The following is a 13,556-nucleotide window of genomic DNA, read 5'->3' on the forward strand; positions in this document are numbered from 1 at the left end:
TATGGTGGTGGTCACATGCACGTCACAATGGATTGTTACGAGAATGACTAGGATGTAGTCAAATGAGGATGGGATGCCCAAGTTCCAGCTCATTGGCCCTTTGATAGAGCAAAGGGAAAAGAATTTGTGGGGAATCAATTGGCGAATAAAACTAGGGATAATGTATTTTACCTCATTGGTGTTGATTTTGATTTTAACGGGATTCTTCATGATGATGGAGAAGAGTTGTTCGAGTTCAGGACAAATGATGAACAAGTTTTTGAGGGCTTGACAAAGTTGTGATGACAATGAAGAGGGGTGAAACAGCCTTGTTGATTGTTGCAGCAGAATATCCATTTTGCTCCTTTCAGTCTTAGCAAGTATTGGCCGTGGTTCCTCCTAACTCTTTTGTTTATTATGAGGTTCTCTATAAGGTAGAGGCCATCAAGGAGCATGTTGTTGGTCAACTTAAAGAATCTAAAGTCACGAAACTTAGACTTAAAAATGTTCATGACCTCTTCTTGGCTTTCGACAGGGTCTTCATAGTAGGGGTGACAATATATGATACGACCCGTGAATTCAATATGAACACGACACGAAATTAGCAGGTTTGAGTTTGATATTAACGGATTCGGGTCAAACGGGTTGACCCGTTAAGACACGATTTATAAACGAGTTAATAATGGGTCAACCTACTTAATACAAAATCAACCCGTTTTGACCTGTTTATAATTTATTTAAAAATTAAAATTTTATTATTGTTAAATTGTAATATTAGTATTTCTTAGTATGCTTATATTTTTATTGCTTTTATTGTTGGAACCGTAGTTTTATATCTATGCTTATATTTGTTATCGTATGGTTTGTAATATTGGTTTTATTATATGTTAAAATTTTAAAAAATATTGATATATATTTTTTAAGATATTGTGGTTATTAAATAAATATAGATTTTAACTTTTATGTAAAATTATATTAATCAGGTCAAATGAGTTATCCATTTTAGTTTAACCCATTTACATGAAACAAACGAGTTTAAATGAGTCGTGCAATGTTAACATATTTTTAATTAATTATTAAAAGAGTCAGAACGGGTGACACAACATGACCCGTTATTTAAATGGATTGGGTTAGGTTTGGAAGTTTGACACGTTTAGCTTAACGGGTTAGATTCAGGTTGACGTATATAGTCGAATGTTCATGACTTGATACGATACGAACATGACCCAAAAACACGGTTTGGCACCCCTACTTCATAGGAGTATATGTATTCAGCTGGATGGTGTAATGAATTATTCTAGAATGTTATAGACCTTTCTTTGTCACTTTCTCTCATTTTCTTGGAGGAGCTCCACTCGAAGACAACAAATCATTGTTATTTTTATCAAGTTTTAGAGTGTGTTACAAGATCCGAGTTAAAAGAGAGCAAGGAGGCAAGGAGAGATAGAATGGGAGTGTGACAGGAGAGAGAGAACATATCAAGGTGCATAAGGAAGATTAGGGGCATAAGGTTGTTGGTCTGGACTGAAAACTCTGGCTGAATAGTTATGGTCAGATTTCAAAATTTTCAAAATTTCGATTTTTGGTTCGGTCTCATGATAAGTTTTTTTCACTCTAGATCAAATCGACCAAGCTAAATGTATAAATTTTTAAAAATTATTTTTATATATAGTATTTTCTAATAAGTTTTAAGTAGTTATATAATTTAAATATGTAATTTTCATCTAACTTAATTAATTATGACCTTTAACCATATAAAATATTAAATATACTATTAACTATTATATGATAAATCATAATATTATATACAATGATACATACTCTACACTTAATTAAAATGGTTAGGTATGTGTTTTGTAAAATATCTAAATTGCAAGTATCCATGAACCATGACAATTATTCATTAATCATATATAAAAGATTAAAATGTTAAGATGGGCCATTATGTATTAACTATCATAATTCATACACATACTATTGAGTACTAAGTTACTAACTACTAAAATCATTAATATATTTAACATATTTCCGAAGTGGTTTGACGCGACGTGATTCAGAGATTTTTCGAATTTTGGACTAGATCGAAAAATACCCGATCTAATTGAACAGGCTTATGAAATGACGCAATTTAGATTAAAAATTAATCTAAACAATGTTATTTCAACATAAGGGTTTGTAAAAATTGTGGTGCCTCCCCTATTCTCCCCTTCATTTCTTCCTTTGCCCAAAATTGAACCTAAGCTCCAACCATTAGCTCCAGCCCTTAGCTCCAAGCCCTTCTACCCCACACTACCGCATCCATTGTTGGTCTCTACCAGAAAACTATATCCCCACTTGTCTACGCCCCACATTGTCATTTCTTAGCTTTTCACTCTAAGGTATTGACCAAGTTTGAGCTAATATTCTTTATATTAGCATAATCATTTTTTCTTCTAATTGAACAACGTAATTTCAACATAAGGGTTTGTAAGCCGGTCTAGTTGAACAGGCTTATGAAACGACGCAATTTTTATTAAAAATTAATCTAAACAACGTTATTTCAATATAAGGGTTTGTAAAAATTATGGTGCCTCCCCTCTTCTCCCCTTCATCTCTTCCTCTGCCCAAAATTGAACCCAAGCTCTAAGCCCCTCTACCCCACACTACCGCATTCGTTGCTGGTCTCTACCAGAAAACTATATCCCACTTGTCTACGCCCCACACTGCCATTTCTTGGCTTTTCACTCTAAGGTACGGACCAATTTCGAGCAAATATTCTTTACATTAGCATAATCATTTTTTATTTTATTGTAATTGATCAGTTGATGTGTTTGAGATTTTGAATGGTGGGCAGTAAGCCAGTAAGCTTATAATTTATGGTTGATGTGCTTGAGACTGAATGCACTTATTAGATTATAAATAGTTGTTTTATTTTAATTTCATTAATTTTATGTGTTAGTTAATTAATTGTCTATAAGATGAAATAGATTATAAGAAAAAAAAGAAATGAAAACTTTTAGAAATAGGGTTATATACAGTAAGGTAGTTGATTGGTTTTACTTGGTCGAATTATAGATGATTGATTAATTTTATATGTTAGTTGATTGATTTTATTCGGTTAAATTATAGATGATGAATTAAAAAATGTGGGTTCCAATTAATATGCTTAGAAAAGGAAGGGAAAAATCTGTTTAAAAAAGTAAATGCTTAAAAAGAAAAGGCGATGCTTAAAAAAAGATGCTTAAATAGATGGTGAATCAGATTCTGTTTTAATGTAATATTTATTGTAATAGTTGGATTTGAACATTGTCATTTTACATATGAATAGACTTTATTTAATGCAATTCAGGGGCAATACATTTATCCACACCCACTCAATGTAAATACTAAATCTATTTGTGGGTGAAGAACTAGTTCAATGGTTTGTGATCACTTCAGAATACAAAAAAATGATCCAAGTAAACATGGAGCTGCATGTAATTATTTTGGTGCAAATTATCCATGTGATACGAAGGCGAATGGTGGAAAATCCATGAAGTATCACATTGAACATCAATATAAGTTTTATCCATATGATGCTACGGATAAGACCTAAACTACCTTAGGTTAGAAGCCCAAGTATGTAGAGACTAATTATAAGGGACTTGCTCCAATAACCTTTAGCGTTGAGGTTTATAGATAAGCCCTAACATAAATGATTATACTCAATGAGTTGTCATTAATGTTTGTTGAAGTTGAGGGTTTTAAAAGAATTATGATTGTTGTTCAATCAAAGTGGGTAGGAATCTCATCTCATGTTATGGTTGTCAAAGATAGTTATACTGTGTATTTGTGGGAAAATAATAGGTTGAATAGTGCTCTTCAAGGGCAACAGATTTTCCTTACCATAGATGCATGGACATCCATGCAAAATCTCAACTACACTTGTCTCACTACACATTCATTGATGATGATTGAAAACTATAGAAAATAATCATTCTTTTTGTTTAGTTGAAAATCACAAGGGTGATGCATTTGGTAGGGCAATAAAGATGTACTTAATTGATCATGCAAATTCGAATAACAGAGCAATTACCTTTTAGAAAAAGAAGACCAAGCATATAATGGAACATGAGTTTTTGCATTTGAGATGTGTCCACCTCTTAAACTTGATTCTAAGTGAGGGGTTAAAAGAGTTTGATGAATCTAATGCCAATGTGAGAGGTATTGTGAAATATGTTAAATCATTTCCACAAAGATAGAGTACATTTAAGTCACGTGTACAATTTGAAAATGTTACCTGTAAAAGCTATGTGTGCCTAGATGTTCCAATTTTCAAAATACTCAGCAAGAATTGTGAAAAACCAGTCTGCCCTTGTGCGCTGCCTGATTCTCATTAAGTAGGCAATATGCTAGTCTTTACATGGTAATAACTACATATGGTAACAACTCCTAACTTTTAACATCTATACATGGTAAGAATAACTATTGATTATATACGGTAAGTATAACTATTAGCATCTATATATGGTAAGAATAAGTATATTTGAATATCTAATAGCTATGTTAACTTCACCCTTCAAATTGATGCTGGTAAGTCAACCAACAACAATTTGCCAACAAGAAATTGATATTGTTGTCGAGTCATAGCTTTGGTGAAGATATCAGCCACTTGGAGATCAGAAGAAATGTAAGGAAGAGATATCACCCAACTTTCCAACATGTCACAAACAGAATGACAATCAACCTCAATGTGCTTGGTGCACTAATGGAAGACGGGATTGGTTACAATCTAAATAGCACTAGTATTATCAGCATGAAGAGGGATAAAAGTAGTCTGAGGAAACCCAAGCTCCTTAAGAAGACCGTGTAGCCATACAATTTCAGAATAAACAGTAGACATGGCACGATACTCGGCCTAATGGAGGATTTAGAAATACGATCTTGTTTCTTACATCTTCAAGAAATTAAGGCATCACTTAAAAACATATACCAACCCGTAGCAGATCGACGCGTATCCGGACACCCGTCCAATTAGCATCATTATAGGTAACAAGTTGAAGAGATAAGCCTGTAGGAAAGAATAACCCACAAGTAGGTGAACCTCGAAGATAGCAGATGATGCATCGAATTGCAGCAAGATGGAGATGCCAATGAGAAGAAATAAACTGACTGACCTAATGAACGATATATGAGATATCAGGTCAAGTAGATAAGACTCCCAACCAGGCCCCAATAGAGAGTAGGATTATCCAGAAGATACCCTTCATCTTTCTTATATTTGACATTTACCTCTATAGGACTATCAACAGAAGAAATGTCCTCCAAACCAACCAAGATAATAAGATCTTGAATATGCTTATGCTGGTTCAAGAAAATACCATTAGCCCGATGATGAACTTCCAATCCTAAGAAGTATGTGAGCTGACCAAAATCTTTCATATAAAAAGTTGCATGCAACAACTACTAAAGCTTAGTAATCAAATCACAGTGAGTACCGATAATGATAATATCATCCACATAGACTAGGAGAAGGACTATACCTGACGCTGACTTGGGGAAGAAGAGAGAAGAATCATACTAACTTTGTATAAAACTGAAGGTAAGAAGTGTACTGTGAAACTTCTCAAACAAAGCCTGGGGAGCCTGCTTGAGCCTATACAGAGAACGCATTAACTTACAGACATTATGAGGAGAAGAAGTAGTCATACCAGAGAAAAGCTTCATGTAGATCTCTTCTTGGAGATCACCATGAAAAAATACGTTCTTCACATCCATTTGATGCAGTTGCCATGACTGTGAAGCGGCAATAGCTAAGGTGGTTCGAACCGTGGTCATTTTGGCTACAAGAGTAAATGTCTTCTCATAATCAACCTCAAAATCCTGTTTGTTATCCAAAGCTACTAGGCGAGCTTTGTACCGATCCAAAGAGCCATAAAAAAGAAGCTTTACAGAGAAAACTCATTTATTCCTAATAGATTTGACTGCAGTAGAGGAACAATATCCCAAGTGTGATTCTTCTCAAGTGCTTGAAGTTCTGTTTGCATTGGATTTTATCAACACTCATGTTCTATGACCTGTTTGTAGGAAGAGATAATGAAAATAAAGGATAAAGTAGCTACAATAGAGATGGGAGATGAGAAACCATACTGATAAGGGGGTCGAGAAGGACGAGTAGACCGGCGAAAAGTGATGGAACGAGAAAAATGAACATTATAATTATTATCAACCAATTGACCAATAGAAAGAAGATTTGTGGAAAGGTCAAGAGACACAAAAATATCAGTTAAAGAAGAGGAAAGATCACCAACAACACTAATAGGCAGAGAACTGCCATCAGTAGTGTTAATTTTCAAATTTCCATTATAATTTCTGATATTGAAAAGAGGAACAACAATATTGATCATATGGTTAAAGGCTCTGGAGTCAAAATACCATGGCTTAGAAGAAACTTTATGATTACTTGAAAGCCCAAAATCATATATGATCATCTGTTGTACCATTTCATGAGTGAGGGTGTTCGGGTTTGCTAAGGTTGTAGGAGTAGGAATAGGAACAACTGGCAAGACAATAGGCAATGCAACAGAACTAGAGACACCAGCGGAGGCATGATAAGCAGTACCTTACTTTCTTTCAGGTCGAATGGGACAAGCAGAAATGAAATGACCCTGTTTCTTACAGTAGTTACAGAACTTCTTGGACAATCCCAAACAATATGACCAAAAGTTTTACAACTAAAGTACTAGACAACACGCATGTCTCTAACCTTATTCCTCCATTGTGCTGCATAAGCCATGGTAACAGGTGCACTAACATTAGCTTGATGTTCCATGGCAGCCTAAATTACTATACGCTGCTCCTCATGAAGAAGTTGACTCAAACAAGCATCCAGAGATGGTACATGATGACGATTCATCAGATTAGAACGGACAATTTCAAAACCGGAACGGAGCTTCATCAAGAATTGATCACTCTTGATTGTTTCAAACAAGCCATGTTTGCCTAGATGTTCCAATTGTCAAAATACTCAATAAAAATTGTGAAAAACCACTCTGCCCTTGTGCGCAACCTTATTCTCATTAAGTAGGCAATATGCTAGTCTTTACATGGTAAGAACTATACATGGTAACAGCTCCTAGCTATTAGCATCTATACATGGCAAGAATAACTATTGGGTATATACGGTAAGAATAACTATTAGCATCTATATATGGTAAGAATAATTATATTTGAATATCTAATAGCTATGTTAACACCAACTAGATGGAACTTTACCTATCTTATGTTGGAGAAGATTGAAAAGTTTTGAAAGACTTTTGAATAGTTAGAGGAAGAAGATGTGAGATTCCTTCCTAGTATTGAAGATGAGGACGAATATGATAATGATGATGAGATGAGGAGGAGAGCGTCAAAGAAGTTAGGGGCCTCCCAAAAAGGATGATTGTGATAAAATAGGATTGTTTGTGAGATTTCTTAAACTCTTTCATGATGCAACCTTGTGTTTTTTGGGTGGTCAATATGTAATTTGTAACTCTTTTTTAACGAAACTAGTTACAATTCAAGAAACAATTGATATAGAGTGCGAAAAATAAGGAGATGTGTTGAGCTTAATGGTAATAAATATGTGGCAAAGATTTGACAAGTATTAGGGTAACTTTGATAATATGAATATGTTGTTGTATGATGGGTTTGGTCTTGATCAATGGTACAAGTTGCAACATATCGAGTTTTCATTGGAACGAATGTATTCTCAAGATTATACAAACACAATTTAGTTGAAATTGAAGGTGAAAAGTGATTTGACCCGTATGCATGATGCATAGATTGAATATGAAAAAGGCCATACTTCTTGTCCACTACATCAATGCACAAGTTCTCGACTGAATATGTAACTAGTACATGTATAAGAGTTGAGGATAGGAAGGCACTGAGGTTGGCTCAATTTAAGCAACGGTTGCAATAAAAAAAACTTTTTAGAAGCAAGTCAGAATTGGATAAATACCTATTTGAAAATTGTTAGAAAGACGATGAGAGTTTGACATTATGACTTGGTGAAATGTTAATTCCATTAGATATCATATACTTTCAAAAGTTGCATGTGATACCAATATCTACAGTGGCCTTTGAATCTGCATTTAGCACGGTAGGTCGTGTACTTGATGCCTTTCGAAATGGTTTATCTCCAATTGTGGTAGAGATCTTCATTTTTGCACAGATTTGGTTTCATTCTTCTTCTGTTATGGGTTTTTAATAGATGACGTGGGGGGATTTTGAAAAACTCAATATGGACGTGTAAAAAAGACTCATTTTGTACAAGCTCAACCTAAATGGATCGATATAAAACGGTTCGGTCCATTCTAGACGTACCCACTAGTCGGCTTTTGGATGAAAAATGGGTGGACCGCCATATTCGGTCTAGTTAAAAAATGTATATTTGAAGTTTAAACTGACTAGACTTAACTAATTACACCCCTCTAGAAGATCGAAGTGAAAGTGAAAGCAAAAGCAAACTTCCGAACATCATCTCAGAAAAAAGTTATTATTCTAACTTTTCAATAATTCACTTGCGTAAATCTGAATGAGCTAAAACTTTTATGAAAATAACAACACTAATCTTAAAAAAAGTTATATATTCAAACAATCTTTCAATTTCATAAATTCAAAAACATATTTAAATCTTTTTGAAACATATTTTAAAAAAATTATTCAATTTTCTTATTTACTTGCACAAACCTAATGCAAAATACTTTTGAAAATTGATGTTAAAATTTCTTAAAATTTCATTAACTAAACTCATCCTATTTTTATCTATAATAGAGGATGTTTTTCTATTGAGTGGAGGCAATAGTTTAAATAAAAATATACTGACTCCTACTTTTAAATCGATGTATAAGATATACTACTCATAATGTTAATATAATAAAATTTAAGAAAATTTCTTGTTTAAATCCTTGTGATTTGCATTTTTTAAAATTGATATCTTGGGTTTAAAAAGTTTAGAACTAAAACACTTATGATTAGAGTCAATTTTCAAAATGGTCGCTCTTGATTTTTCAACAAAAAAGCTAACATGACTCTTAAGTCTTAATCGAGAGGTTACAAACAATAAAATGACACATATAAGAAGGACACGTATCATTCATTGATATCGTTAACATTTATAAAATAAAAGTGTTTAGTCAACATATAAGCTAGTGCTAAATAACATTAGGAAGTTTCATTGTCTAAATAAATAAGAAAAACAAAATAAAACAAGTTTTGAAATAGATTAACAAACCTCTTAATCAATCGAAGTATGAATAAGAGGTTGCCAACTCCCAAGGGTATGTTTGGAAGATTGGCCAAAATTTCTACCCAACTCTACCCAAATTCCAAAACGTGTCAACCTATTTATTTTGTTTGATTTGAATTTTTTAAAGTTTCATATTCCAACTTGAAATTGTCTCACTTCTCTTATTATAGAAAGAGAAAGTCCCAATGTTCTCTAAAAGTGAAAGTTCCTCATTCTCTTTGTTCTCCTATTCCATCGAAAATGATGATGGAGCCTTGCTCCCATCCTCCTTTCCATTCCATTTCTACCCTCCTCTTTGTTCCATTTCTGGTAACATCTTGTTTATAGGCTTTTCCTCTCTACCAGTTAGGTCTAGGCTCAATCTACCACTTTTCGGCTACCGATTGTCTACACGTACCACACCACGCAACTATGCAGTCGTCGAGTTATTAGTATAGTGCAAAATCGAAGCAAAAATCTCGTCGGGTGACTTTCACGCACTGCCATGCGCTAGCACGTCGAAACATCTTTGACGGCTACACGTATCGTACTGGTAGTTTCATTATTCCAAGATCTATTAGATCTGACCCATCCCATCTCACTAGCACCGATGCATGGACTCCAAATGCAGTCTCACTTGAGTGCGAAGAAATTCGGCTACAAGCAGTTCAAGCTATTTGATGCTGTTTATTCCACTATTGTTTTGCTTTGTTTAATTGAAGATTTTGAGGTTGAGGTATCGATCTCTTTCACGAACATCTCAGAGTAATAAACTGTAGTGCATCACCACCAACCATTGCCTCCATCGGTGACACTAAAATTCGTGCAACGAACTGTAAAGAACGTCATTTAAGACGGTGCCTTCTTTGTGGGGAATGGGTGATGATCAAATATTTGGTCCCAAAATTCGATCTATTTTTTTACTTTTGCACTGTGTTCGTTGTAATGGTTGGAGAGTCCCACACATTCCTCATGTATCTTGATCTATTTAAGTTAATGAAATGCTTGAATAGAAAAAAGAAAATTGACCTGAAATTTATAATAATTAATATTATAAAAGGTTTAATAGCAATATATTTTGCTTTGATGTGGAAGCTTAATAATGCTTTATTATGTTAATATTAATAAAATTAGCCATTATCATAGTTTATCCACAAAGATAAACTATTAGTAACATAAACGATTCGTATTGATTTTTTGAGGACAAAAATAACGGATTGTCCTGACCAAACCTGCAATCATGAATTGGTTTCTAAACGGATTGGGTTAATTAGAATAGATCATTTCAAGTATTGAAAAATTAGAATTCTGCATGGAACGATTTAATGAATCATACGATTTAACAAACTGAATCGGTGACTCATGACAATTTTAAATCGATTATTTTAATATTGATAAAAAATTATTAAAAATCATATATAATACAATTCAAGAGTATAAAATATAAATTATTTTATTATTTTCAATAAAAATATGATATGAATCTAAATAGTTTCTAAAAACATGTAATTCATGTATTTAATCTAAAAAATCCACTTTGTTTTGCCTCATATATGAAGAAGATAAAGACAATGAAGTTATAAGCACGTGGCAAATGGATTATGTAGAAAATCATAAATTTAATACAAATTACTAGGAGTGTAAATTTAAACTGGTCCGGTCCGGAACCGGTTCTTATATTATGAAAACTAGCCGGTTCCGGTCCGGTTTCGGTTCCGTAGTTTTCGAGACCGGACCGGACCAAACCGGACCTGTTGGAAAAATATATATAAAAATTAATTTTATATATTATACAAAATATTTATATATATATAAGTTTTATATATAATTATATATTAAATTTGTATATATAATATATATAATTATATATCATATATGAAATAATTTCATATTATAATTTATAAATTATAACATAAAATGTTAATCTTAAATATAAACATTTGTAATTTATTTGATCATATGTTATTAATATAATTATATATAAGATAATGTTATTATAATTTATAAAATAAAAGTTTAATCTTAAAGATAAAAATTTGATTGATCATATGTTTTAAACATAATATATATATTAAATTATTAGTAACATTTTATCATAAGAAGTAACACTTTATTATATGTTTTTTACATTTTTAAAAAACCTGAAAATCAGATTGGAAACTGGTAAAACCAGAGGTACCGGTTTAGGAGGATAACCGGGGCATAATCGGTTTTGAAAAATGTAAAACCGATACATACCGATTCGGTCATAGATTTGATCTAAAACCGGACCGAACCGGACCGGTTACACCCCTACAAATTACACATTCATCTCCTAATTTTGTCTATTTGATTAAGAAGAAAAAATAACTGAATGCACAATATCCAATTTTTTATACCATTTTATTGAATATAATGACGAAAAGTTAATATATGTTTAAGGGGAATGCTTTGTGTCCTTGAGTCTCTTTACTTCTCCCGATATATTTATTTATCTACTTATTAATTAAGGAAATATTTTTTAATAAAATTGTGATTTTTTTTTAAAAAATATTTAAGATTATTAAAAAAATACAGGTAAAAAATGCATAAAAAAAAGATGAATTACATTGATCGGGACCAAAATGGTGGTTGTAGTGCCACCCTATGTTTAATTCTATTACATTTTTGTATAAAAAAAGTAAAAAAATCCAATACAACAAGAATAAATATATTTTAAATAAGCTTAATTATGTCTAAAATTAGTTAGAATTTGCCCAAATGGGCCAATTGAAATAGTTGAGTGAACTGTTAAAAAAGTCACCTAAATCGGTTTGATTTTAACATCTGAATTGCCCCGAATTAAACCCTTTTTTTTCGAACATGGATAATTCCAGAAATTTATTCCCAATTCAACGGTAACGATATACTGCGAAACGGTACGCAGAGGCTGACGGGAGACGGAATAGGAAAGCATCCTTGAAGTTCGAAAAGGGGTTCGAGAGACGAGAGGTTTTATCCATCTCGAGCTCCCCAGGTGTTGAGTTCACTACCTCTTTTCTTTGGGTCCGCAGACTCGAGTAATCTGATCGTCAAAGCTCCCTCCCTCTAAAATCTCCTCCCCACACCTCTCTCTCCCTCTCTACAAGTTCATGGAGTTTGAGGTGAGATTGGTGGGCGGAGTAGAGAACTGCTTCGTATCGCTCCCTCTTCCTCTGATCCAAACCCTGGACTCCACCCGCTCTGCTCACTTTCCTCTCCCTCAGGTTCTCGCTCTCGAGCTCCGCTCTCTCAGTGACAGCCGGCTCTGGCACGTCGCTTGGTCCGGCGCCACCTCTGCTTCTTCGGCAATCGAGGTACTCTTGTCTTCCGCATTCGGTTGTTCTCCCAAAAGGTTTCTCAAGTGCTGGAAATGCTTTTAGTAGTGGCTCAGTTTCTTTAGAAATTTTAAAAGTTTTCAACTTACTTTCTTAATCAGCATGACTCTCCGCTTTCCATCTAGTCAATGGTTCATTGTTTGGATTCAAATTCTGTGCTGAAGACTCTTCTGTTGCTTCGTGAATTCATCACAGGTCGCCCAAAAATTTGCGGAATGTATTTTCTTGCCAGATCATGCCACAGTTCAAGTTCGAGTTGTTTCCAATGTACCAAAGGCTACTCTAGTTACTATAGAACCTCAAAGTGAGGACGATTGGGAAGTTTTGGAGCTTAACTCTGAGCACGCAGAGGCAGCTATATTGAACCAGGTACATTTCTCATAATCTGTGAAGCTTTTATCCCTGTTTCATTGGTGTACAGTTAAACCTGGATAATGCCTGTGGTTAGTCTCTTTTCGCATATGTAACTATTAATGTTTTCTTAATTTCCCTTTAAGATTAGTGTCTAAAGTGGACGTTTCTTTTTGGTGGATCTGATTTGTCGATATATCTAAATCCTTTAGGTCTAAACAAATTGGCTTTCAGGATCCTATAAGGAAATCTTGATCTCTAAACTCGAACTGGGGTGGGATGAGTATTGTATGTGTTCATTGATCTTAAAGTGGAGTTTACCGATAAAAAAAAAAATTGATCTTAAAGTGGAGTTACTGTTGACTTCTACATGACTTGATGGGAGGTGGGGCATCTGTAAGAGCAGAACCTTGATAGAACGTGGAGCACTGGCCCGGTTGATACCTACATTAATATACTTTCAGACATAGCTTCAGATGGTGTTCATTCTAGTTCTTTTGCAACTGATTATGAAATGTCTCAACATGGCAGATGGATTTTTTTTAAAAAAAAAATAAAAAATAATAAGAGAGATTTCACCGAACACGATGTTGTGATATATATGTTATCAGACAGAGCACAGAACTAATCAATTGCGTAATGGGTGAAAATCATGTACTCTT

The 13,556-nt window shown here is 33.7% G+C and overlaps 1 protein-coding gene across 2 annotated transcripts in view; it reads left to right on the forward strand.

Moving 5' to 3' along the window:
• The first annotated feature begins 12,078 nt into the window (after positions 1 to 12,078).
• LOC121246218 (peroxisome biogenesis protein 1) overlaps positions 12,079 to 13,556 on the forward strand; it is a 28,005-nt gene continuing 26,527 nt past the window's right edge. Inside the window, exons 1-2 of one of the 2 annotated variants that reach the window (XM_041144289.1) lie at positions 12,079 to 12,522; positions 12,739 to 12,912. In XM_041144289.1, coding sequence (XP_041000223.1) covers positions 12,319 to 12,522; positions 12,739 to 12,912 — 378 coding nt within the window. In that variant the 5' untranslated portion in view covers positions 12,079 to 12,318. Of the gene's footprint in view, positions 12,523 to 12,738; positions 12,913 to 13,556 lie in introns of those variants that run through there. The other variant, XM_041144291.1, reaches the window with a different exon arrangement.

The sequence above is a fragment of the Juglans microcarpa x Juglans regia genome, chromosome 1S (assembly GCF_004785595.1).
Source record: "Juglans microcarpa x Juglans regia isolate MS1-56 chromosome 1S, Jm3101_v1.0, whole genome shotgun sequence".
NCBI lineage: Eukaryota > Viridiplantae > Streptophyta > Magnoliopsida > Fagales > Juglandaceae > Juglans > Juglans microcarpa x Juglans regia.